The sequence below is a fragment of the Anser brachyrhynchus genome (assembly GCF_964034855.1).
Source record: "Anser brachyrhynchus genome assembly, chromosome: 1".
Taxonomy (NCBI): Eukaryota; Metazoa; Chordata; class Aves; order Anseriformes; family Anatidae; genus Anser; species Anser brachyrhynchus.
Window position 1 is genome coordinate 140,238,864 of NC_137694.1, and position 26,504 is coordinate 140,265,367.

The following is a 26,504-nucleotide window of genomic DNA, read 5'->3' on the forward strand; positions in this document are numbered from 1 at the left end:
CTCATCTAGATAGAAAGGTAAGGTTTTGGTTATATAAAAAAAACATGAGAAAACGATAGCAAAGGATAATAAAACATTAGCTTTTAAACTTTGGTTGAATACAATATTCTTAATTAGCAAACTGGCCCGAAAAGTGGGCAAAAAAACACTGCACCATCAAGGCTGCTCAGGCAGCAGCCCCCGCACACCGACATCCAAGGATTCAAGGAGAAAGTCGCGCCGCACGAACAGCTGCTGGCATCGCATTTTCGCCTAGGGATCACGAAAGAGGCGCTACAAGAACAGGTACGTGTTCTCGCCCTGGATACAGCCCAGCTCTCGCTGAGCTAACGGAAAATGCACGGACGCTACGCCGTGCTCCTCGCCCTCTGGGGCACGACCTTCCGGAACAGATTTCGGAGGCTGGAACAGCCACCTCAAGAGAGCACGGGGAGCAAACGCCTTCGGGATTTCGACTCCAACTCACGGCAGCCCGCGCGGGGTCCCGCCTGGCTTCTCGCCAGCAGCCTTACCAAGCCAGCGGCGCCCACCACGGCCTCGCGCGCCCGCGTTCATGCCACCCAAGGACCAGGCCCCTGGCTGACAAAACCCACGCACGGGCTCCAGCAGGCTCTGTGGGTACGTGCTCTGCAGCACTCGGCACCCGGTAGCTATCACGCACAACGCGATGTGTCCTTATATAAAGACGTACAGGTAAAAAAATAACTCAGGTGCTGCCAAACGGTTTTGTTTTGTTATTTCGAAGTTTTCCACGAAAGAACCAGCCACCTCTACAAAAGCCACACGAAACCAAAAAGCCCGCAGCAGTCTCAGGTGTCCCAGTGAATCCGAGGTGACAACTTCCCGAATTTCGGCCGTGGAAAGGACGCCTGCAGAACTGTAGGAGAGGAAAGCTGGGTTTACCCCAGCACTGGGCTGAGGTCCTCCAGCCAGACTTTTACGTTCACAGTGGGTTTTCATAATTTTAGTGAGCTCCCAAACAAAGATGCATCCCTGCCAGTAAGCAACACCACAGCACGTGCTCCCGCTCTTTGACAAACCTTTGCACGTACCTGCCGCGTGTACGTGAGATAAATAAAACCCTAAAAACGTTGTGCTGGCTGACCCAAGCCAGGGGAAATTTTTCCGCTGGGGGGAAGGGAGGGAGGCCAGTTCTGCGCACGGAACCTAGATGGAGGACGCATCAAATGAATGACAGGTAAAACAGAAGCAGCTGCAATTATGTTGGTGCCTTTCCCCGCATACAAAGCCAGCCTCCTCGGAAGAGAGCTTTATTCCGCTCCTCTTTGGCCTTAAGAGCAGAGCGTGTCACGTCTAGCCTGGAAGGAGGTCAGAAGTTCAGTTTACAACAAACAAACAAACAAACAGCGCTCCAGCCCCTCGGCGCACCAACTCGCTTCGCATTCGAAAAGGCACCTTCTCCACCAGAGAGACCTGAAGCGGCGTTTTCGCCCTTTGGGGAGCGCAGGTGACGGAGGCCTTTCCGCCGCCCCGCTGGGGAGCCCTCCGTCAGGCGGCGGCACCCCCCTGAACCCTTCCATCTCCCGCGTCCCCAGGCCGGCTCCGGCCGAGGCTGGCGCTCGCCCCGTCCGGGCGCGCAGGTGTGCGGAGATGCTCCGGGACCAGCGCCGGCCCGAGGGAGGAACTTGGCCGCGGATAAGAGGTTCGGTGCGCCGAGGCGCCGCGCCGGTGCCCTCGCGTTTTGGTGTCGGCGGAAGGGCCCCCGAGGCAGGGCACCTCCACGGCTCCTGGCGCGCCAGCAGCGGGACCGCCCGGCAGGAGGGGGGTCCCCTCCCCCGAGGGCTGGGACACGCGGCTTGCAGGCGAGGCGCCCGCGGCTCTCCCGCAAAATACAGAGCGTTAGGAAGAAAAGGGGCGGGGGGGGGAGGGATCCGCCGGCGCCGCGGGGCAGCCCCCGGGCCGGCTCCCCCCGCGTGAGGCCGCGCGGGCACGGCGGGGCCGCGCCTTGCCTTACCTCGGCGGCGTGGCGCTGCGGCTCGGGCCGCGCGGGCGGAGGCGTCGCGGCGGCCGAACTCAGTTCTAGCAAGTTCCGCGGCGCGGCTCGGCGCGGCTCGGGCGCTCCGCCCGGTGCTGGCGGCGGCGGCAGTGCCCGGCCCGTGCCCGGCCCGGCGGCTCCGCACCGCTCCGCACCGCACCGCACCGCGCCGCGCGGCCCCGCAGCGCCCCGCACGCCACACCCCGCCCCGCCGCTCGGCGCCGAACAAAAGGGCGCCCAGACGGGGCCGCCGCCGCCGCCGAGCCCCGGCCCGGGCCCCCCCCGGCGAGGCGGAGGGGAGGGGAGGGCAGGGGAGGGGTCGGCACGCTCGGGGCGGCCCCGCGGCGGGGCCGGGCCGGGGCCGCCGCAACTTTTCCCTGCGGGCGGGCGGCTGCACCGCGCACCCCGCACCCGCTGCTTCCTCCCCTCCTCCTCCTCCTCCTCCTCCTCCTCCTCGGCGGCGGCCTTGGCGCCAAACGCCGCCGCCTCCTCCCCTCCCTCCCTCCCGCCGCAGGCCCGGCGCCTCCCCCGCGCACAGGCCCGGCGCGGCGGCCGCCCCCCGCCCCGCCTCCGTGCGGCCGGGGCCGCGCTCACCTCCCGCCGCCGGCACGGCTCCGGCTCCGGCACGGCTCCGGCTCGGCCCCGCTGGCCGGCGTCAGGGCCGGCGCGGCCGCTCCCGGCGCTGCTCCCGGCGCTGCCGCCCCGCGCCGCCGCGCATCGCCCCCGCCCGCCGGGCCCTGTGGCGGCCGGCGGCGGCTCCCGCCCTGCGCGCCCGCCGCCCGCCGCCGCTCCTCCCCCGGCCGCACAAGGGCCCTATTGTCGGCCCCGCGGCGCCCGGCCGGCCGCAGGCTCCGCCTCTTCCCCTTCCTTCCTCCCTCGCCGCCCGGCCGGGGAGCGGCGGGGAGGAGGCGGACGCGCGGAGGAGCGGCGGGCCCGCTCCACCGAGCGCCGGCTGCGGCAAGCGCGGCGCGGCCCCGGCTCGGCCCCGGCGTGCCGGCAGCTGCCCGGGGGCAGCCGGAGCCCTGCGGCGGGGCAGGGAGCCCAGGCTGGGCTCCCGCAGCCCTGAGGTGAAGAGGTAAGAGCGTGAGCAGGAGCAGCGCCGAGCAGGCCTGGCAGGGCTGCGCTGCTCCTCTACAGCGTTCTCCCTCAGCAGCCAAGAGAGGAGAGGGCACAGAGCGGAACAGAGGAGGAGGCACTGCTGCTGGCCGGGGCGTCTGCGTAGCTCGACCCCGTCTCAGCACCCACCGTCAGCCCCAGTGGGCACCAAGCTACTTCTCCCCCCCAGTTCCCGAGCACGATGCAACAACGTCTGCTCGGTAACCCTCAGCCGCTCGCTTCTCCGCTACTTGCACAAGTCAGCTTTCGCTGAGGCCGTGTCAGCTTCTGACCGTAAAACACCGCTGGCAGGGGCTTCCGTGGAACTGCCACCTGCTGCAGAAAAAAAACACGTTGCTTTTCTTTTGACTAGCTGGTTAGTATTCCTGTGGGTAATGCAGAATGTAACTTTCTACAAATGCAGTTAGACAGCAACCAGCGATGCTGACACGTATGACTTCCTTCACGCACCAGCGATCACCTCATTTGCCTTCTGTTCATTAATATATACTTGCCAGGAAAACACTCCGAGCCTTCTCTGAGCAGCTTCAGAAAACCACAATGTCAAGTCAAACGCCAAGAATCCCCCCCCCCCAACCCCCCCCCCCACACTTGTGGAATCCTCTGTGTCAAACCGGAGGGTCTTGGTGTCAGGGCAGGCAGTACTGATTTTTAGGCAAGAGATCTGAAGTCCAGAAGTAAGAGAATTCAGAACAATAAAATCAAGTCTCTGGATAATAGAAAAAGACCCGTTTCCTAGTCGTAAAAGGAATTTAAAATCTGATCAAGTTAAACTGAGCTGAATATTTATCATCATGAATATTTAACAGTTAAACTGAATATTTTCAGAATATATTCATTTGGATTAAAAACAATTTGTGTGCGCGTGTGTCCATGAAATCTTCTGAGTGTATTTAAAGCATCAGTCATTTTGAAAGCCAAGGAAGAAAGAAACCTTCCTGAGATGACTTTTCTGCCAGATTGCTTTCTATATGAGGGACTTCACCCGGAGCAGATGCAGCCCAAGCCAGGAAAGGTGTGGGGCAGCTATCTTCATTTTGCATGCCCGGGATCACACACACACTCCTGCACTGGCTGTCGCATGTCAGGAGAGGACGACATCCCAATCTTTGCTTCTACAGTACACAGGGGCTGAGTGCCAGAAGATGTGTGACGTGGGAAAACCTGTGGCAGAAAGTCAGCAGAGCTACTAATTTCAGTAAACGCTTTTACGTGCACATACATTTTTCATTATCTCATCCTGCATAACTTCTAGCAAGCTATCTACCATTTGATAAGAGTTTTCACAGAATTGTATTTACATTTGCTATACAATTCTATAGGAAAATGCAGCACAATGAATAAATAGGAAGCAGATTGTACACTGTTGCTCTTTTTAAAAACATATGCAACGCAGTTTCCACATTTTCCTGAGAAAGGATGAACTACAGATGCTCGTGCGCACCTAGAGAATATGAAGAATTTGCAAAGCCAGATGTTAACGTGTTGATAAAATATAGCACAAACATGAAGTCCTCCCACGGGAGGAATGCTCTGGAAGCTAGGGATACAAGAGCTATGGTCAGGATGAAATAATGTGTACGTATACGCCATACTCGAGTTGAACCGAGTCACTATGCAGCTGTACGAAGGCTGCCCACAGTATATTAGTGTATTAAGAAAGTTACACTGAAGTAATGTTTAACATCTGAGAAATTGGGTCACTTGGAGTTTAATGTGGACTGGAGCCACAAAAGCAGCATCTATAATTGAAATACCTAGAAGTATTTCAGTAAGTTTCAACAGAAAATATTTTTTCCTGCAAAAATCTGGTCTCTCTGATCAGATGCCAGAGCAGTGAAAAGCAAACGGGTCACAGTATCATGAAGGAGTTGTGGGGGGAAGCAAGGTTATTTAACGCATACCCCTTACCTCCAAGTCTGTGCAGCATTCCCGGCCTGCACGTGGAAGCCTCCCCGGACAGCAGTCCTAGCTATCCCCGGTAAGGAATAAAGACACCGATACCAAAGCCTGCCATTCCTCCTTTCTTTGAAACCTGCAGATGCTGCATAAAACCTGATTCATCGGTAGATCAGATACCGTTGATGAAGCCTTGATATCACGTCCTTGAAATGAGAGCAAGCACTGACAGCTACTGGCAAGAGACAGAAAAAAGCTTACCTCCCTTATTTTCTTTTCACAATGAACAAAATTACTGAAGTGTTACAGTAAAGCACAAACACCCACCTGCAAACAAGAGAGCTAATTATCGCTGTGGAGTAACTTTCATTCTTCTGCGTGAAAAAAAAAAATGCAAAGTAGAGTCTCATCTAAGGATCATTAGCTGTCTCAAAATCCTCTTGTGACTAAAGGTGTTCCTTTCTGATAGGCACTATTAGAAAAAGGAGCAAAGAACGCTCGGAGCTTCAAAAGATCATCTTTACCTCTAACACTGCATCCAAGCCTTTAGCACCTGTTGGGGCAGCTATCAAAAGATGCCCTCGGGTCATAGCACAGCCCTTCCATTTAATTTGCAGAGCCCTTTTGAAAGAAGTACCTGAAGTGGTTTTTAAGCAGGGACTTCAGGAACAGGGGAAAAGGTCTTCCCACATAAAAAGGTCAGCACATTCAGACAAAAAGAATCTAAAAAGTACTACCACAACCGTGCAGCATCTACTCTCTTTAGAGCAAAATGTGTGTGCCAGCTTCACTTCCCAGGATCTGACAAGTTCAAAGTTTTGCGCGTAGGGAGGAAAACTATTTATCTCTCTCCTTCTGAGACAGTAGCGTAGAATGGAGAGAACTGCCAGCAGCTTTCAAAACCTATCAGTATTACGGGTCTGTACCTTAAATGCATGCAAGTACCTACCCGCCAAAAAAGAGTCAAATAACAAAACTGATGGTTGTATTAGTGAGGAAAAGCACTGCATCTCTTACCTAGAAGAGCTGGAAAGCCGGATGCCTCGACGTTGCCATATACGCTAGCGTTCGGACGATCTCCCTACAGCGGTTAGCATCCATGGGCATAGGAGGAAGTAAGGCTGCCACTCCCTTTAGTGCTCAGAAATCACAAGTCAACTGCCTATTCACCCTTCCCCCCAAAAGAAAAAGGTTGTTTCAATTTTATTTTTGAGACACACGCTTAATGGCTTAAAAAAACAACCAGAAAACTACCTTTTTGAGTTTTCTTCATCACCACGAGAACAAAACTTCCTAAAAATGAAAGCACAGATTCTCACATGACTTTATCACCACAATACTCATGAGAAAGTGAAGTTGGCAGAGCAGAGAGATACGTACCACTGTCATCCAAGCACCGAGTCCTTTGAGCTCCTAGTAGCGCAGAGGCGGTTAGCCTTAAGTTTAGGCTCAGCGTTTTGGTGGAATTTGTAACAGCACATTGCTTTTAGCCTTTGCAGTTTGGCAACACCAAACGCTTGTTTAAACACTGCTCAAGAACCCCTTAACCTAACCTTAAGTTTCTTCACCCACCAGCTTCGCGTGATGCTTTTAGGACAAGCTTCCTATAGTGTTTTTTATCAGAATGGTTTGAGGGAACTCCACATGTATTTGGAAGATCTCATTAGACCCTTCACAGCACTAGCAACGGTAAAGCCTTGTGCAATTGGAAAAAGGATGACTTGTGCTTGACCGATGCTGGTCACATTGTGCAATACCTTCTGGGAAGGACCTCAGATGCTCCAGCCATGAAGTCGTACATAGCCAGAGATCATCACTGGACGCGTAAAAAAATAAAGGAATGAGCAGTTGCATTTTTTTGTGCGCTCAGAAAACTTAAGAGCTTTTAAAAAAGTGTCTCACTTCCCCTCTTTTTTTCCCCTCTCTTACTCAGAACCAGCAGTGATTACATACGCATCAGGAAGACTGCATGACCACAAACATAGCCAGCAACAGTCTTATGGCAGTCACGCATCCTGATAAAGGCAGTAAAAAGCATTCTTCTATCTAAATGGGCACCAAGATGACCATAACTCCCAGCCGTTCAGTGAAGCCTCCTGTACGCACTGGTTTTACCAGATTTGATGCTTCTCAAGTCTTCCATATCGAATGGGTGCATTGTTCAACCTACAGAGGCAGGGCTCAGCCTAGACGGTTTTAAGAAAAACCGCCAGTCTGGCAATGCAGCAAGCTGTTATTTTCAGAAACTTACCCTCAGCAAACTGCTACAGCTCCTATTGCAAGTTCTGAGACACCGAGGGAACTGCGTGGACCACCACCGAACTGCTTTTCAACAAACACGGGAGCAAAAACGCAGTATTAGAGCACTCAGTGTAATGGTGCTGCAGCCCGCTTGCACCGTCCTTCTCAAATACACGCTTACTAGAGGCAACACTTACGATCAGCACTTATTCGTAGCTTTTAATACAGTCAGACTAGAATTTAGATGTTTTAGACCAGGTTTAAACATGCCTTGGAAGAGCTATTCCTGCAGACCTCCAAAGACTTATGTCAATCACCATTATGGATTCAGAAGGCTCACTTATTAATTGGGGGGGAAAAAAAGGCATAGAAATACAAAAGAGCCAACAAGGAGCTAAACAGGAATTAATAGAGTTTAGGAACTACTCAGGCAGGCACCTGGGTTGCTTCCAGATCTTAAAAGATTCACTTCACTCCAGCTTTTATTAAATCTTTAGGAAAAAAGCCTAGGAAATTGACAACTTCTACAAGATATTATCAGCAACGCTGATTTGAATATGCACAGAAAGTTGAATGCTGCATGAATAAAGCCTAAATGCTTAAAAGCCAGCATTTAAGACAAGAAGATATTCAGCTACAGTTCTCTCTGAAGCATAAGTCAGTAAAACTCATTTTTGCCCCTATTAGTCAGAATGACTGAAGCACATATTTTGTGACACAAAGTTTCAAGCTCCTTTTTGGAATGGAAAAAATTTGTCCCAGTTATGTAAGTGCAGCCTGGTATGTGGATTACTCTTAAATACATGCATTTTATGCATGACTTATCTAGATAGGACAAAGGAAAGTGGGTGACTTCCTAGCAACTGGGCACAGATACAAAGCTTCTGCTGGTTAGTATTTGAGGATGCGACTGGTAAAAATTATGAAAATATTTAAGCTTTACTATTACTTAGATAATACATTAAAAAAATATTAGCAAGCAATTCAAATCTAATTGGGGTGTAAGATTTTATTTAAACTGTAAAATTGTACAACAGCCGAGTGCAAATCAGAAGCTTTTATTCTTTTAAGCTTCACAGTTGAACCCAATCACTTCAACAGAAGATTATACTGATACAGTACTTCATGTTCTTAGCACACATTTATGCTTTGTGAAAGTTACTCTAGACTAGCTCTAGCAGGAAAATTCTCATTTTTGACCAGTTTAAAGCTGAGATTGGAAATTTATTAAACGTTTACCTGCTTTCAGGAGTCCTTAGATCTTAAGTAGAACACACAAAGGAATTAGATTCTAAACAAGCAATTCTACTATTATAAACACCACAATCTGTTTTTCACGTGCATACATTGCTAGCATCCATCTAGGACCCAAAGAGGTAAGCACAGTTAAAAAGGACAAAACTCCTACATGTTAAAACAAAACAAACAAGCAAGACCAAAACAAACGCGCACACAGAGTGACAGAGCAGGAAAAAGTGCTTTAACAGTCTTCATCCTTGAATCTCTGTACTTGTAACTCTACAACTTGATATAAGAATATCTTCCTGCATATTCTACCAGGAAAACTGCAATGTAAAGTTAATCATATCTTCAGTGACTCTGGGGAAGAATCCCTGCTGTCAAAAATTTACTGGGTTGGAGGATGGATGACTGCACTGCTGTCAAAAATGCATCTTTTTTGGTGGATGGATGACTACAGAGTTTGATGCTTATTTTCAATTAGCTGTGAGTATCTGACAACTTAAAGTCCCTGTTTAAACATGGAATTCTGTTTTAATATTTAATTATATTTTGCAATGGCTTGCGATTTAAGAAAGTCTTCCAGAATCCAGAGTTTAGATTTGCAATGTTTATTATGAATTACATTCACGGTGCAATGCAAATTACACAAAAAGATAGACATAAAACATACAAAGACTACATGAAGCATGTACCATTCTGTAATGCATACAATACCTGGTGAACTCTTATTTAGGCTAGAAGTGTTCTTAACAACTGCTAAAAAGAAATTGAATTCAAAAGATAAATAATTGGATTGAGAAACTCCTTCATTATTTAGGTTTTTAAAAATTAAAAACCCTTTATGTTGCTTAGCATAGTAGCAACACAAAAAAAAGCAATACCCTGCTCTTCCCCAGCATGTAAAAAAAGGTTTTCACTATTTCAAGCCTAGATTAATTTTCAATCAATCATCCTGTCCTTCATCAAAAGTAGTCACAAAAATCAATTTCGCACTTCGCTTCCAGATCAGGTTGAAAATACAAAAAATAAACTGTAACATATACATAATTATGTGTCAGCATATGAGTTTAGAAATATTGTATGTGAAAGGTTAGAGATCAAGACGGTCCAATACATGTACTACTAAGAGAAATTACACAATGACAGTTTTGAAGTACATTACACAACTCTGTCCATATCAGAAAAATGTATTTACATCATGTATCCAGAGTAATTCCAGCAGTATTCACTGACAAACCGTGCTAGTGCTTTGTGGACAGATCCAAAGATTTGCAGCTGATTTCACAGCCTCTCCTCACACATTATATATATAAAAAAAAAAATCTAGCTGGCTAAGTGCAAATAAGCGGCAATTTCTTCCACCAGTCAGATTTAGGTGGCAGTTTAATTTTATTTCACTCTGTCAAATAAAAACATTTCACAGAAGCGACGTTTTTCTGACCTTCAGTATGCTAATGGTTTAGTGACTTCAGGAGACATTCTTCCTTATTTAATCTATGCATACTGCTAGTAAGAGGTCCTAAGGACAGATTCTTGATATCTAGTTTAAACTAAGGGTATGCATTTGCCTAGCAGTGACAAAATGACAGCCCGGAACATCTCCTGGGCACGACAGAACTATGAATTTCAGGAGAACAGGTTCTTTCACGTGCTAATTCTAAAAAAAGGTTAGCAAGAGGTGTATTCTCAGCCACCCACTTTTGGAACTCTAGACCTGTGAAACTGATGAATTGTGCATCTGAACTGAAAATGAGTCTCAAGCTCTGGTTTTTGGACAGATGACCGTAATGAGGACATTACTGCTTTAGCACCTCAGCACAGCCAGCATGTGCTCAATGGATTGTAAAGGCTACATATATTGGCAAACCACAATTTTAATTAATAAATTTGGTTTTGTGCATTTGTATGCTCAACCTGTTCAAGAATTACAGAGGGCTTGTAAACCTGGACGTAACCTTTAAGTTCCCGTATGAAATTCGGTGAGGATCAAATATGCCCAAAGGAATTAATCATGTATTTAATATCAGCATAGATATGCACTCTAATATGCACTCTAAAGAAATAAGCATCCTTACTGATCGCTATTCAAACACATCTTATATGTTAGTAGCACTTCTTCAGTCTGTTTTTAGAATTAATCTGAAGTAAACCCTACAGCACAGTGTAGTACTTCACAGCCAATTTTTCAGTACTACTACTGAACTTTTCTGTAAAACCCTGCTCTTGTGGCTTAGCAAAGAAAATACTCTTAATGCCATCAGAGCTCTTCTGTGGCTCCAGGTTGTTGTACGTCCCTTAGAGCAAACAACAACGGTGCCAGAAGGTCATTACTCAGAGTCCAAAGGCACCTCAGGTACATCCCACATGTGACGTGGGACTACCAGAGGCAGCAGTATCTCCAAAGACCCTGAATGGACCTTAGACCTCTGCATCTCCAGCTGGGCGCTCACGCTCAGTACTCACCTCAGAGCAGAAGAGTCTAGCAAGTGCTCACTCACCAGCTTGCCGGTATGACAACTCTCAGCTTCAATGTTCCTGCAAGCAATTTCATTCAAAAAAAAAAAAAAGACGCCAAAGCAGAATAAAGCAGATAAACATTTTAAGTCACACACTGCTTCTGAAAGCATGATATACACGAAGAACCATTCCAGACTAAGCTTTCAGAAAAAAGTCAACTACAGCTTCCTCTCTGCCCCCCAGTGAAGGCAAATTTGCACGCGGGAAAGTTTTGAACAACGAGTGTCACAGAACTATACTCCCTAAACTGTGTCTGAGTTAAAGTTCACAATTATTAATGCATCAAATGCGTATCAGCATTGCACTTGTCAAATGTCTTCCTATTAGATGTTGACAAGAAACATTCAAATGTCAATAAGAGTTTAGAAATCACTGTAAAAACTAGTACAAAAGTTCCATGGCTTCTGGAGCTGGCTTCAAACATAATGCACACAAGGAGGTATGAAATTTACTCCAGTTCAGGTAATGTGGTATTAAAACTTCCAAGAGCTTTAGAAAAGGAATATATGAGAAATACAAAACCAAACGACAAAAATTCTCTGATACTACTGCAGTGTTCAAGCCAAGTGACATCCAAGTGTTGAGGCAAACCATACGTGAGCATTTGTGCGTTAAACTTCACATTCCCATCTGCATTTCAGCAAAGTTGTAGAAATTGTCTACATCTTGAGACGCTGATGCCTTGCTCTCCGACACAAAAACCTATTTTATTAAACAAGGGAATAGTTATGCATCACTAGTAACAAGTTCAAGTAGTTTTTGCTCATTCAGAGCCAGTCATGATTCTTTTTTTTTTTCTTTTCATAAGAGGCACAAATTGCTTGGTTTCCACTATGTGTTAGAACAGCCTTTGAATCCTTTGAGCCCTGACGTGCCCCTTGTTACTGTGACCTGTTCCTAGCAATCACGCGAGCTGCAGAAACCCCAGCCTTACATTGACAGGAGTCAAAAGTTTAGATGAAATTATTCAGGAGTCACAGCTTCAGCTAGTATATGGTTAGATGTATTTTGCTTGGTAAAGTCAAACTCTGTCTGCAGGGATGGGAGTAGGGAGAGAGTGAACACGACAGGGATGACAAAACCTCAGGCTACCATTAAACTTCCATTCCACAGAACCAAAGTTTGTAAGAAAAACTCCCTTGCATTATATTCCCAAAAAACTTACAGCTGCTTCTTCTTCAGATTTTTTTTTAAACAATTATATTTTCATTTTATAAAGAGCTATTCTGAAGTGCACTGGAAATGTAGAAATGGATAATTATAGAAATGTCGAATTATTCCAGATAATCACACTCATACAGTGCTGTTTTTCTGCTTTAGCTCAGAGTACCCTATCAACATAAACTATGACAAGTCCTTAAATTGGTTTACTTTTAACATGTACTAAGATGTATATCCTTTTGTCCAGCCAATTTCTGGTTTCAGAACAACAACTTAAAAAAAAAAAAAAAACCTATTTCATCACAAAGCAAGCAGTTTCCTAGACTACTGCTTGGAGGTGCAGTAGACTCCTGTTTGAAGGGACACAATATCTGCTAATTATTTGGCAGTTTGGTGGTGCAACAGCAATTTGTACCACGGCCCTAAGAACTGAGCATGTTCTTTCAGTATCCTTACCTACCAGGATATTGCAATTTACATTTTGCAGAAGACCTTATAAGTTACAAGGCAAATGAACAGTACTGAAAAAAATGCAAAATAATAATAATAATAAAGGCAGAAGATCACACCAGAAAGAATGCCAGAGGTAAACAGTGCAGATCTACCTAGTCCACACAGAGTGGAACTCCACTTAGGCATATATAGCATAGAGATCTCCTTGTAACACATTGTGTCTACCAAGCAGCTCTAAAAGCTCCGGTTGTGCTATTGCTGATGAACTTTTCTACCCTATCTCATGAGGTTTATCAGATTTATTTCAGAAACAAATGTCTGGTAAAATTAAGTTTATTAGTGGATGAAGTCAGTAATTTTTAACTGTGGCTTTCAAATGCAAATGTAACTACCTGCTTAAAAATCAGACCGGCTTCCCACTAAGTCTTACAAGATAAGATATCTTCCGAAGAGTTTTTGTCATTGCTTTGTGACCAAGGGTACCTACACTTCTTTCTGAGTACTGTAACAGCTCTCAGACTGCCCAAATGATAAAGGCAACCAGCAATGAGGTGAAAAAATTTTATAGAGCATTCCTGAAACTTGTGGTAGTATTAAGTCTGAAGTTTGTTACTCCCTAAATTACTTGTAAATTATGTCCTAAGAAAGAAATACATTTCCTACAAATATAGGCTGAGAGAGCTGGGGCTGCTCAGCCTACAGAAGAGAAGGCTCTGGGGTGACCTCTTTGCAAACTTTCAGTACTTGAACGGGACTTATAAAAAAGACGGAGAGCGACTCTTTGCTCAATCAGGTATTGACAGGACGAGGGGTAATGGTTTTAAACTAAAAGAGGGGAGATTTAGATTAGATGTTAGGAGGAAATTCTTCAGGTGGTGAGGCACTGGAGCAGGTTGCCCAGAGAAATTGTACATGACCCATCCCTGGAGGCATTCAAGGCCAGGCTGGATGGGGCCCTGGGCAACCTCATCTAGTGGGTGGCGTCCCTGCCTATGGTGAGGGGGGTTGGAGTTAGATGACTGAGGTCCCTTCCAACCCAAGCCATTCCATGATTCTGTGATTCCTAAAAATGTGTAGTCACGATATTTAAGTATCTAGAGATCCATAAAAAAATGCAGCATTGATCAGATGTTTTGGGGTTAAGTTTTTATCTAAATAAAGGATAGTTAATTCCCAGGAAGCCCAAAGTCTTGATTCTTAATTCATTGTAACAAGTGCTTGGAAAGTTAGGCAGACTTTACTGTGGAGCCAGGCTGTAAAGAGAAGTTTTGAACCCACGAGCTAGAAGTAATTCCACATTTGTAACCTTCAAGAACAATGATTGCTTCACAGCAGGAAGTGCATAGTCTGAGTTTCCTGGGTGCATCTCAGATCCCGGCATTCACTGCATTATGACAACAGATGCCAGTCATTTTAGTGAGGAAAGTATAAATTCTTATATGTTCTAATAATTAATATCACTTCAGCCTCTGAATAGAGAAACCGAGATCTAGAAGAATAAGTTAATTACCCACCCACTATCAGCCTTGTTCTGTATGAAAAGAATGTGTTAACTATACCCAAAAAAAGCCACTGTAAGCTCCCAGTTAAAGAGGTGAATTTTATGGTAAAACTTGCAGAGACTTCTGGGTAGCAAGAAACAATCAGCAATAGCACTGTCCAGACTGTAGTTCTTGCACTCTCCAAACACATCAGGGTTTTGCTGATGCAATAGTAAATCCAAAACAAAAGCATTAGCTGCATTTCAGATGTCTATGACTTATTAGAAGACTGTTTTCCAGAATCTGGGCAGTCTAGTTTCCTGAGCAATTCTTTTGAGAGGAACTGAAAGATAGCAAGGAGCTGTATGGACACTGTATGTCCCAAGGACATTCTAGTCTTCTTTGAGCAGCTTGGAAGCAAAGGGTTTGTCCCTTTCCTATTATCAGTAACGCTGCTTCCTTGCAGCGCTCTAATTGTTACCAGACACTTTCTCAAATCCACTGCCATTGAAAGGAATGGGGACAGCAACCAAAAAGGAAGTATGGTATGAAGAAGCTACAGTAAAACAAGTTGACAGAAGAAAAAAGCAAAGTATATTTGAAGGATTGCATTCTGCAATATCATTCACAGCAAAAGTAAATCTTGAGAGAAGCTGAAATACCATCGTATCTTTGTCAGGGTTTAATAAAGTAGGACATGACAAAGCAGACTTCAGTGTAAGACTTGGAGGAGAGCTTTACCCTACTACATTTATAAAATTTGTTTTTACTACTATGTGGAATAACAGTTTTAGGTGGAAATACTCTATTCCTTAGTAGATATGGGAATTTAGTACTCTTTCCTAGGGGCAATTTTTCTCCTCCCCTACAAGCAAACTTGAGTTTTGAGTAAAACAAAGAAACAAAAACCTCACAACTGGGATACTTGGATTTTACTGTACAGAAACATAAAAAGAACATTCAGTATGTCAAAACTGCAGCTCGACCACAAAGTATCTTAGATGTCCTGTAACATTTTCTGCTAATGAATCAACACACCAGCTTACCTTGGTTCCATTAAAAACATCATTTACAGTGCTTTGACATGCTTCCACAGCACCATCTCCATTGAACTCCAAAGCAACTACTGGACCTAGAAGACAGGTTCATCTAGAATCAATGCCACTTTTAAGCATTAAAACACTAGATTTCTCATCCCTTAAGGAACTGTGAAACTTGCAATAACCATTTGATTTTTTTTGTTGTTGTTTGAGCAGCCATAATACAGGATAAAAAATAAAAACACTTAACCATAACTTCAAAGCACAGCGTTATCTGAAAAGAAAATATCCGCAGCTCCATGCTCATTTTTGCAGAGGCTCTAGCAGGTTTCCAGTTTTATTTCTTGAAAGGCAGCAATGGCACAGAAATGCTAAAGAGTGGAGGGCATCATGGAAGTGAGTCAGACTATACTGCTCAAATAGTGAGCCATTTCACAGACATCTGGAGGACGACTGAGTCATTCAGGCATTTTTACCTCAGTACCAAGATAGCAAACGGCCTGACTTTCAGACTTGTTCTCACCCCCCTATTTCCAGATCCCCTTTCTCTTCTTTCATTTTGAGCGTGTTATTTCTTCCCACATGGGTGCAAACTAGCCCTTTAACGAGACTGTCATCTAAAAAGTGTAACTTTTGTCCTATTCTTGCAACGAGCACCATGGACCTCATATTATTATGAAAAAAACGCATGTTGCTGCTATGTTTGGGAGCATGTACTGAGCTTCAGCATATAACAGATGGCAAGATGTCAGCACTTCTACAGGAACAGACAAAAACCAATTACAGACAAATCAACAAAAAAGCTTCTGAAGTACTCTGACAGTACACCGTTTATAAACAGGAATTTAACACTTGCCTGCTTTACAGACATCTACACTGATCTGCTTAAATGTGTGTACAGAAACACTGAACTTCTAGGTGGCTCACCTCTATTGCGATAAGCCAAAATATTTTGATTATAGAAACACAAGCCTTTGCTGACCACCCCAAACAGATCTGCTGGCACCCCAGCTCCTGAGCTATGCAGTTGGGCCACTAGAGGAGGGGCAGAGCCACGAAGTATACGTGGATTTGTTCATTTCTGATGCTTTCAGTTTTGACTGGATCAGGGCCTGTCTGAGGCTTCCAAAGTTCACCTCAACTGGCTTTACAATGCAGATTTCTCTTTCCTTCTCCAGAATGCTCCACTGCCAGCTGATTTCTATATCAAGAAGAGAAACAAAACAATGCATAATCTCACCTTTTTCAAGCAGTGGAATGAATTCTGATGCAGACTGACGGAAAACTCTCTGAGCATCCTCTGCTTTCATTGGAACTTCTTTGGTCTGTACCAGCTGAAAGCCTTTGCCAGTCATCTATTAACAGATAAAGTTAAAAATGTTTCTAAAGCATACAGTCCAGCTTGAGTATCCAAACTACACTGGAATAGACCCATATGCATTAAGCCACAGAGCAAAGGGACCCTTTTTGCTCCTTTCAAAGATCATTTGCTTTTTCTACATTTCTGTTTATTTTCATTCCATTCATCCAGATTTACTCCTCTGCCCTAGTGCACCTAGAGGGGTAAACGTGAATTTGTGTTTTATGTTATGGCTCAGGTTGTGTGTTTTTTCTCCCCCACAATCCCTCACAAGCTGAAACTAATAGGAGTTAAAAGCATTCAAGCATCTGGAGTCAAGCAGTTAGTTCTCATTAGTCTGCAATAGTTCAGACAAGTATTAGCTCAAACACTCATCTATCCACTGCTCAGTTTTCCATTTTGGAGAAAAAAGGTTACAAACTTTCGAACACACACAGCTTTTTACTTCAGATTCAGTATGAAACTAAAGACACGTGAAGAAGAAACAAGTATATTTGTACTTCCAAATCATTAATTAGTCTACAGGGCAGTAAGATTGCCATAGCATTTGTCTAAACTAGTTTTTCAGAATCTCCTTAACTATTATTTTTAAAGGGGACAAACACAGGAGAACACTTCTAATACCCTCTCTACTGTAGGCGATCCTTCTTCAGAAAAAATACCCAAAAATATCTCCCTTAACTCAAGTAGCTGTTGGTAGCTCAGTTCCATGAAAATCTAACTGGGGGAGGCATGGAAACACCCTAGAGTTTTTGTTTTTTTTTCCTTTGTAGTTAAAAAAAACAAGGCAAGGAGCTCCATCAGTTGTTTTGTTGCTCACACACCACTGGGATCAGCAGCTTTTGCAGATACCTCTCTCAAGCTGTAGCTCAGTTACTGGCTCTGCTCTGTCATCCCTGGCACTCCAGAGCACTAAAAGCAGCCAGCCACTCCCAGATTTTAGCCCAGCAAAGCCCAAACTCAGCCAAGCTTAGGAGCTCCTGCCTGACAGGAAAAGAGACAGCACCAGCTATTTAAGTAATCAAAGACAGCTGACCAGCTGTGACAAACACTCACCGCCCTTTCCAGAAAAAAAATAATCCAACACTGAGTTGTGGAAGGAATAGAGAGGGGTTAAAATTTAACATGTTATTTTTAGCTCTGTTAGCACTGCCAAAGCTTTCAGGACAGATAGCCAATTAACTTATTAGCTTATTGCCCCAGAAGTCAGAGCTATCAAGGCTATCTCCCTTTCACAAGCATTGCCAATCGTTTACATTTGGCCAAGTTCACCAAATGAACTACACGTTTTCCTCAGAGCGTAGGTTTGGTGTGCTGTGCTGGAAAAATACGTTGGAACTATTAAAGGACAGATGTGCCAACCACAGGATGTCAGCTGTAAAATAACTGTTCGATCAGATGAGCTCCATTCTCTTACCTTGCTATAAGGTTTTAAGAAGTGCAGTTGATTAGTATGGTTAGTAGACATGCAGAATCTCACCATTCTCCCTTCAGTAAGCACCACAGCTATCCAGAGGAAAGTTCAATTAGAAATTCATAAAGCTGAACACAGAAGAAGGTCACTTACCTCATCAATTAACTTTCTGGCATTTGCAGTTGTATAGTCACCAGCAAAAAACACGGCCAAACACGATTCCTCGCTGCTTTTCTGTCTCCGCCCTCGAGTTATTGGTATTATGCTCCTCATAGCATCTGTAGAAATTCTGACAGCTTTCAGCTCTTCAGAGCTGGGCAGAGGAACATAATCCTGAACCACAGCATTCTCAGGCAAAAGGCCCCAGTTATTTTCTCCTGACACAGGGGTAAAGTCATGGATGTTGCTCCACGTGTTATTGAAGATACTCAGTCCAGCATCTTTAAATTGTAAAGCAAGCTCAGGGTAATAGTACTGGAAACAACCAAATTTCATACCTGTGGAGGACTCAATAATGGGCTGGGTAGCACAACACAAGAATACCTCCAGCTTTCTGCAGTCCCGAGTGCGAAACTGTTGGCAGGCTACTATGCATTTGCAATCTTTGCAATCGCGGAAAAACACGCTGCCTTTTATTGGTCCTAAAAAGATTTGGCAGTTTACACAGTCATCAATAGTGATTGTAGCAGAATGGTCAAATATGTAGATGCTACAGTTCTCGCAGTCCTGAATGACAAACTGTTGCCCTGCTACTTTTCCAGGCAGTCGACCCACAGTTTCATCTTTAAGTCCAGAAAAAGTGTAATCTTTTGGGTCAATCTGAAGAAGGAAGGAGAAAAAAAAAAAGTGAAAGTTTTCACATACAGAGAGTATTATCATTCCAGATGTTAACTGGTTTGGATTAGCCAAGATATTACAGAACTGTACAGGATAACTGTTCTTTGAAGAATATCCTGACAGGTTATCAGAGTGATGAAAGATTGGAGGAAACTGTTTAGGTAAGTTACTGGAACACACATTATTGAGGTACAACAAAGAACTGAAACAAAACTTGAGATATTGCAAAATAATTAAATAAATAAAACCCACCACAACTCAGCTTGTTCTCTAATAAGGAAATGGGGGGGAAAAAAGAGAGCTTTCCCTGAGAGATCTAAACCGTTCCAACAAGAACAATTGTCCTGGGTATTCCGGTAATAACAGTAATAAATGAATTGGCCAACGTACTTAAAGATTCATAAGGCTAGGAAGAGATAGTATTTCAAGCAGCTCTCTTGGTCTTAGTTACCACACCTCGACACATGGCAAGGAAACCTTGCTACCTCCAAGCAGTATCTCCCCTTCATGATGTTTGCAAACAACAAAGAGCTTGCTTATCCATGCCACAGCATTATCTTGCGCTAACGGCCCTGGGATTTTTGTGCTACCAACAGCTACATGACTGTGTTAGCTATGAGTAACAAGCACGCGCTGGCAGTGCTGGCGTTCCGGTCACGTTTGCAGACCTCTCCTCCTCCACGCCCCAGCATTCTTCCGCCTGGCAGGGACACTCGAGGGGAGCCGTGGCACTGACCGAAGCTGCGCTGCACAAGGGATGGCATGTGATGCAGCACGGCTAGCACAGCAGCTGCTGCCATAACACTGAAGGAATCCGAGCTGGGTTACTTGACAGTCACGGCAATGATGCTTCCCAGAGCAGATTCTACTCTGCCCTCTGGTGCAAGCTTATTAACATAGCAGTTGGAAGCATGCGAGTACCTGAACTAGTCTAACACCGGATCACTTCACAAGCCTCCCACTTCATTCAGTCTGAAGGCCTTCAAGCTTGTGCACTGTAAGCGGGGTTACTGCATTACAACAGCTCCCGGATAGCTCAATTTGGATGAAATTCCTCCCCCCCAGTATTTCAAACTCACACAAGATGAGAGACCAGAAAAAGGTCTCTAGTCTCTAAAACCACAAACCAGGATGGGCTTGCGTCAGACGTTCAGTAAAACAGCTCCCTCTATGCAGGTTTTGTCCAGAATAGCTACTGGAAGCTCTAAGTGTAGATTAACTGACCAACTGCGCTTTGATATACATCATATCCGACTTCCTGACACGAGACTAAGTTTGCAGCTGATGAATCTTCTCCATGAACGCAACCCAGAATCTTCCCCTCAGCCATATTCAGTATCACTAGTACACATCCAGGAAGAGTCACAGGACTGGGAGGCTCAAATAATAAGCAGCACTGCATGGAGACCCAGCTGTATGATTTGGAGTCAAACCCTCTAAGATCTTAAACAAGCCTCATGTAACGGTACTTACTTGATCCACCAGGGACTCTCAAACCATTGAGAGAATTTAAGTATCAAAGTTGCTGTTAGACAGATTCTTCCCATGCGTCTCCTAGTACATACATGCACGCACCTTTGTGTATACGCGCGCACACGTCTGTATTTATAAACTTGGGAGACAGACACAGTGCCTTGGAAACAGGGTTCAGAGGAACAGTTACTTCTCTTAGGAAGGGGAAGTTCAAAGTTTCCGGAACTTGCAGCTTTTCTGAGACTTAGCAACTACTTGTGTCCTAAATCAGTCTCTTCTAAAAGCCTCTGAAGCAGCACTAGTTTGTCCTACACTGAGGTCTTTGCAGACATGTGTGAAACTTCACCTTCACCTTGCAATTTTATTTAGGCCTACGTGAAAAACACTGGTTAGTCTGCTAACCCACATGTTACAGAGTCTCAGAGATGCTCGGAGAGAGCACTTGAGAAAAAGAGGAGTATTTGTGTTTAACGATAATCTGTATTGATTCAGGAGCTCAATTTTATTTCCCTGATGTGAATGAAGAGTTGTGCAGTGACGCAACTCTTACTTCTCAGTTTGTTCACCACTCTAGGGAGTTTGTCAATTTCCTTTAATTTTGCCTTGAGTTTTCCTTTTATGGAGCAAGAGTATTTATTGACTAACACAGCCATAGGCACTAGAGGGACCGAACAAGATAGACCTCAGCACTCTCCCTGCCACACCAGGTTATTGGCCTTCAGAGCAGACAGTAACCCGAGCAGCTGTAGCGCATCTGAATATTTCACTTCCCCTGGTTAACAGAAACACCTCAAAGAAACAAGCATCAAAGCAGAACTATAATTTTAAGGATGCACACACACTTACCGCTGAGTTTCATGCTTAACAGTACTGAAGTCTACAGATACCATCAACAGGTTAATGCTACATCAGTACATCCACCTTTCTTCCCCCGAGACAGACTGCACTAATTGCTTAAGCAAACAAAGCAGACCAGGAAATACAAAGCAACAAAAGATAACGTTTGAAGATTCATACACTGATAACCAGGGCTACTTAGATTCTCTGCCTACTCATTTGGTGAATTTTTGTTGCAAAATCTTGAGCATGTGGCAGGTCAGCAATAGAAAAATCAACAGGTTGGTAACTCATCTACCTATCATTCACATTTGGACAAAGCTTCAGAGAACCCTGCCCAATTCTACCCATCTCACCCAGACACAAGTTTTATTCCCCATCCCTTAATAGACGTAATTTTTTTTTAACTCCTTTTTCCAACCTGGTGTAAGTCCAAACAATGACAGTATTTATAGTTGCAACTTTAAAACTACTCTTAATGCTTTCATCTGAATTTAGAGAGACAGTTTTGCATTGATAGATACAGGCAGAGCTCAAGAGTTGAAACCTTCTAATCAAAGTGCTACACATAGGTTCAGGAATTGCTTCATATAGTAACCTAAATAACCAGATATGATGATAAAAAAAAAAAATCCCTGCTAGTTTTTCCCCCTTAACAGAAGAAGCGGACATCTCATCTTTGGTTGTTGGAAACAGCATCAGTGATAAGTCCATTACAAAGGACTGGAGAACAAATTGTAAGAGTGAAGATTTTAAAGCACAAAGAAAGGAGGGAAGTGAAGGCAAGCAAAACTTTGTCATGGTTGCTTTGAACTCAGCTAGTTCTCCTACAGCAAGTAAAAGATGTATTAAGCAGCTTTGCTTCCTGCAAACACTTGCCTTGCAAGAAGGCCAAAGGCCAGACACGAAAGCTGCAGATGAAGTACATCTCTTCAGCCACCATCACCCAGCATCACTCAGCTTACTGGCACCACGACCTGGCAGCTCCCATTTGGAAAAAGACCAAGAAGTCCTAGACCCTCACAGTTTCCCATGGAAGCTGTCCCTAGAATCACCAAGGTTCCCAACAGCTTCTTTCTGGTATTAGTTCATGCGCTAACAAGACTTTTTCACCTGGTCGATCAAAAAAGGAGTCTTAGTCAGCAATAATATGCCACTGCAAATACAAAGAGGCACTGCAGTTCTTAATGGATTGTGGTTATCCCCTAGTTCCTTGTCTCTAGCCTGCAAAGCAAACAATTTTAAAGTCTTTCTAAGCCACTGACACAAAAGTTTTTTTAAATATTGTTTTCAAAAAATCATTCCCTATCTCTCTAAATCATAACAGACAGTATTTCAGCTACAGACCTGTCTGCACTTGAGGGTATATAAGAGTTGGCTGCTGACATGGTGACATTAAAAACTGCAGGTACGGGGTGGGTGCATGGACTTAAGAAGCTTTACGTACTAGTTTTGTCAGTAGGGGAATTAACAGAAAGGAAATAAGGAAAGTGCATTCCGGGCCTATACGCTTCTGCGCATTCATACTTATATGGGATTGGTGCCCTTCAGCACTGAATTGCAACATCCTCTGGAGAATGGGTTTGTTGCAGTTACTCACCTCTGGCGGATGTCTAGATTCATAGGCTGCAAGAAAAGGTGGAAAGAGGTACAACACACGCAGAATCTAGTCATTAGCACGCAGTTTTTAATCTTGGAGTATCTCCTACACACCTTGACTTTAAACATGACCAGTACAACGCAAAGCCACATTTCCTTTTGTTCTTCATAATCTTCCCCCTTTTTCAGCATGCCAATAATAGCAGTAAATGGTCATTCTCATACTTTTCTGAACAACAAACTGTTATCAAATACCACAGATAGAAAAAGAGGAAGAAATAAAGAGCTCCTACACACTTTTATCAGACTTAACTTAAAATGTTGTTTAATATTAACCTGTTGCCTGTTTCTCAATTGGTAGACTACATTTTGAGAAATACAGTAGTTTTTCTGGTGCACTGAGAAGCTTAAGGGAGATGCATCAGCTCAGACCACTCCAGCAAAATCCTCAAACATAAAGTAACTAGCAGAAGACTACGATTTATGTAGGAAGTTAAAGTTCTGGTTTTTTGTTGTTGTTGTTGTTTAAAGTTTGAACACAGCTATCACAGCCTGATAGTAATGACTGTTACATGTTCCCTATCAAGTAAAGCAGTTTATCTGCAAATCAATTGACATGAAACAAAATCTTAACTTGTTCCTTCAAAAAGGGAAAAAAATTCTGAAAGGAAAGTCCCTTTAAACTTTGAACGTCACTGCAATCCTAATTCATCTAATCCTATTTCTTTGAAGATGAAAAACAGCAGAAAAAGAAAACAAACCACTATGCAGCTTTTTGTGTTTCTTCTCCTGCAAAGAAGATCACAGCTCACGGCTTTATCAGCCACCTCAAGACACACAACCCCAGTTCCTCTCTGCGTGCACCCACATTCTGTTACTGCTGTGAGTTATCATTCTGGTCCTGCACATAACACTGTTCGGTCACGCAAAATGCCGTAAGGTAGGAGAGGAACAGGGAGACTGAGAACAGAAGTGCAATCTTATGTTCCAGGTGAAATCACAGCTGAACGCTGAGTAGCCTCAAGCACCACCATTTACTTTCCTTAACTTTAATTCATTTATCAGCATCTTATAGTATTTCACATTTAGTTTTCTGTGAGATGGTCCATTTTCAGGACTATTACACGGGAGTCATACAGTCACAAAGACTTTATCTCAATACTCTTTGGCTAGGTCTACACTACCAGTCAGTACCACCAGTGATCTTTTAACACCAGAACACAATAAAGATGCCTTGCTTCAGATGCAGAAGAAGCAGTTTTGCTGGAGGAACGCCTCAAGTTCAGAGCTCCTGCCAGCATAGCTGCCAGCCAGTTGTCACCTCTTTTCCCATCCTTGAACAAAGGAGCAAAGGAGCATGCACACGCATGTGCCTACACTGCTCTGCCTACCGTAAGCATGCCAGTCTGGCGTTCATTTACAGGAAGACAACTGGAGCATCTGAGCAGCAAGAGTTACCCATCTGTAAGAACACAGAGGGTATCTTGTAAGAACTGTAGACAATTCCCAGCTCCACCTGCAGAACTGCGCTACGTAACCAAAACTGCATCACTGCGTACGATAGCCTGAAATTAGAACATCCCCTACCCAACACATTATTAAAAGTAACAGGAAACGAACATCAAAAGACAACTCTGTCAAGAGGTTTGCTTGTGGATGCGTTCAGGGTTCAGAACACAAATTTGATGCAGTTGATGAACAAGAAGGAATCTTAATACCACAAGTTTTCCAACTGACTTCAATCTAACTTTGCATACAAATGAGTAAGTATGTTTTCTGATGCATCACAAATATTAAAGACAGCAACAGAAAACATACCAGAGAGAATACCTAAAGCTAATACATTAACACTGACTTAGTGTCACTGCATACAAACTAGGATGAACAAATTAAGCGCAGTAAGCGCTCACTATTCCTTCACCTAAGACCAAGTGTCTCAGCACTGCCCTCCTGCTTCGATGTGCCAAGTAAACACTTAAAATCCCAACGGCTGCAGTGAGCTGCAGAAAGCAAGAGAAGTGGGCTGGGACATCCAACAGCTGTTCTTGGGCTGCATTGTACCAAATTAAGCAGATAATTTGACGGCTTCCACAGTTCAGCAGAACAGCCCAAACTCATGGATTCTTCCCGTTTCTCAGAGTCTTTTATACAAAGAGGAAGTTGCTATATACGCAATATATTACACGCTTTTTCCCACCCCAGAGATAGCTTTTTCATGCTGTAATAACCCAGTCTGTTAACTCGCACCTACTTCCAGCACGTTAACAGTCACCTCCTTAGCCAGGAGGTTGGTTGTTCTCCAAATCAAGTGTTTCTAAGTCCTGATTTTCCTCCTGTTACAGTTTTAGAAGTTAGTGCCACGTAAGCAGATGAGGTAAAAGAAATCTCATATGAGCTAAGCTTTACCCGATCAACTTGCTCTACGGTTAAACGATACCGTTTCAAGTGCTCAGTTAGCAATATCCTTTTGCACAGGGATTCATCCTGCTCACTGTAAAACACGGTTTCAGTACAGCGCTCTCACTGTAAGAACAGTCCGACAGCAAGTCGGAGCAACAAGCCCAGCACAGATCAACCTTCGTCCTCGAGGAGCTGATTCCTCTGGGGCACGCGCACGCTCTTGTGCGCATCTCCACCAGAGCTTGTCTTAATCTACTTGAAAGACTTAAGGGACACCCTAGAGCACCCAGCCAAGTTAAAAAAACAAGCAAGCAAGCAAGCTGAGCATTCAAATAAGCTCACACATTTTCTTTCTTATACTTGTAAAACATGGCCTAAAGGTTTGGGAATTTTGTCTGCTCAAAACCACACGAATTAAGTTTAAGTTCTGCCCCGTTTTCTCCTTGCCCACGCAGAGGCTACCAGAGAACGAGGAGGATTATGACGGCAGGGCATTTAGGAAATGAAACCCGGGACGAAGCGTGCTGAATGCGGGACTTAGGTGCTGAGGCTTCAAGAGGTCAGGAAACAGTGCCGGGAAGGAGCTGCCTTCCCCCAGCCCTCCACAGCGGACTGCTGGGATGCTTCTATAGCCCCGGGGGCATTTAAGAAGAAAACACCAATAAAATAAAATAAAAAATAAAATAGGAAGCAAACCCAAGCCCCCAAGCAAACCCCTCAGGAAGAAGACACACGGCTGCCAGCCGCAGCACACGGCAAGTTTCGCCCCTCCAACAGGTGCCGGAGGCGAGCTAAGCCCTGAGGGGAGCCCGAGGCGAGCCCGGAGCCACTCGGCGACGGCAGGGACCGGGACCGGGACCGGCACCCGCCTGAGCCGCGCCCCGGGGCCCCGCACCTTGGCCCGCTGGTCCCAGCTGTACCGCGGCGCCTTCTCCTCGCCGGACGCCGGCTCCCCGTCGGCTCCCGCCGCTTGCTGCTGCTGCTGCCCGCCCTGCGCCGCCTTCCTGCGCTTGGAGAAGAAGCAGCCCATGGCCGCCGCTAAGCCGCCGCCGCCTCCACGGCAACCGGTAACGGCCGCCGCTAACGGCCAACGCCGCCGCCGCGCGCCCCAACCGCCCCGGCGCGCGCCCGCTGGCGCCGCCCGGCCCTGCCCGCGGAGTGGGCGGGGGGGGGGGAGTATCGGGAGCGCGCGCGCCAGCGCAGCGCCGTGCCCGCGCCCCGCCCCGCTTCCGGCTTCCCCCGCGCGCGTGCCCGCCCCCGTCTCCCGAAGCGAGCGCGCGCGGCGGCCGGCTCCCCCTTTCTGCGTGCCTGTCTGAGGTGCGGTAGTCACTTCTAGGTGGAAGGAGCAACAGCATTTGATACGTTCCTCTTAAAAGCTAAAACACCATTTAATTAATCAACACAAAGCCTAAAAACGCATTACCAGAAGGTGGTTACC

At 45.2% G+C, this 26,504-nt stretch overlaps 2 protein-coding genes across 6 annotated transcripts in view; both read right to left on the reverse strand.

Annotated features, from left to right (window-relative positions):
• JADE3 (jade family PHD finger 3) overlaps positions 1-2,742 on the reverse strand; it is a 59,767-nt gene extending 57,025 nt beyond the window's left edge. Inside the window, exon 1 of one of the 5 annotated variants that reach the window (XM_080584985.1) lies at positions 2,591-2,742. The gene's annotated coding sequence lies outside the window, so the exon portion shown is untranslated. Of the gene's footprint in view, positions 1-1,975; positions 2,115-2,590 lie in introns of those variants that run through there. The other 4 variants (XM_080584984.1, XM_080584991.1, XM_080584989.1 and 1 more) reach the window with 4 other exon arrangements.
• Positions 2,743-9,086: 6,344 nt separating this feature from the next.
• Positions 9,087-26,264, reverse strand: RP2 (RP2 activator of ARL3 GTPase). Its single transcript, XM_080585213.1, has 5 exons — positions 25,962-26,264; positions 18,074-18,739; positions 16,387-16,501; positions 15,153-15,238; positions 9,087-11,713 (listed from the first exon to the last, which is right to left on the reverse strand). The coding sequence occupies exons 1-5, from the start codon at positions 26,094-26,096 to the stop codon at positions 11,630-11,632; spliced, it is 1,086 nt and encodes a 361-aa protein (XP_080441339.1). The 5' UTR covers positions 26,097-26,264; the 3' UTR covers positions 9,087-11,629.
• Positions 26,265-26,504: the final 240 nt, after the last annotated feature.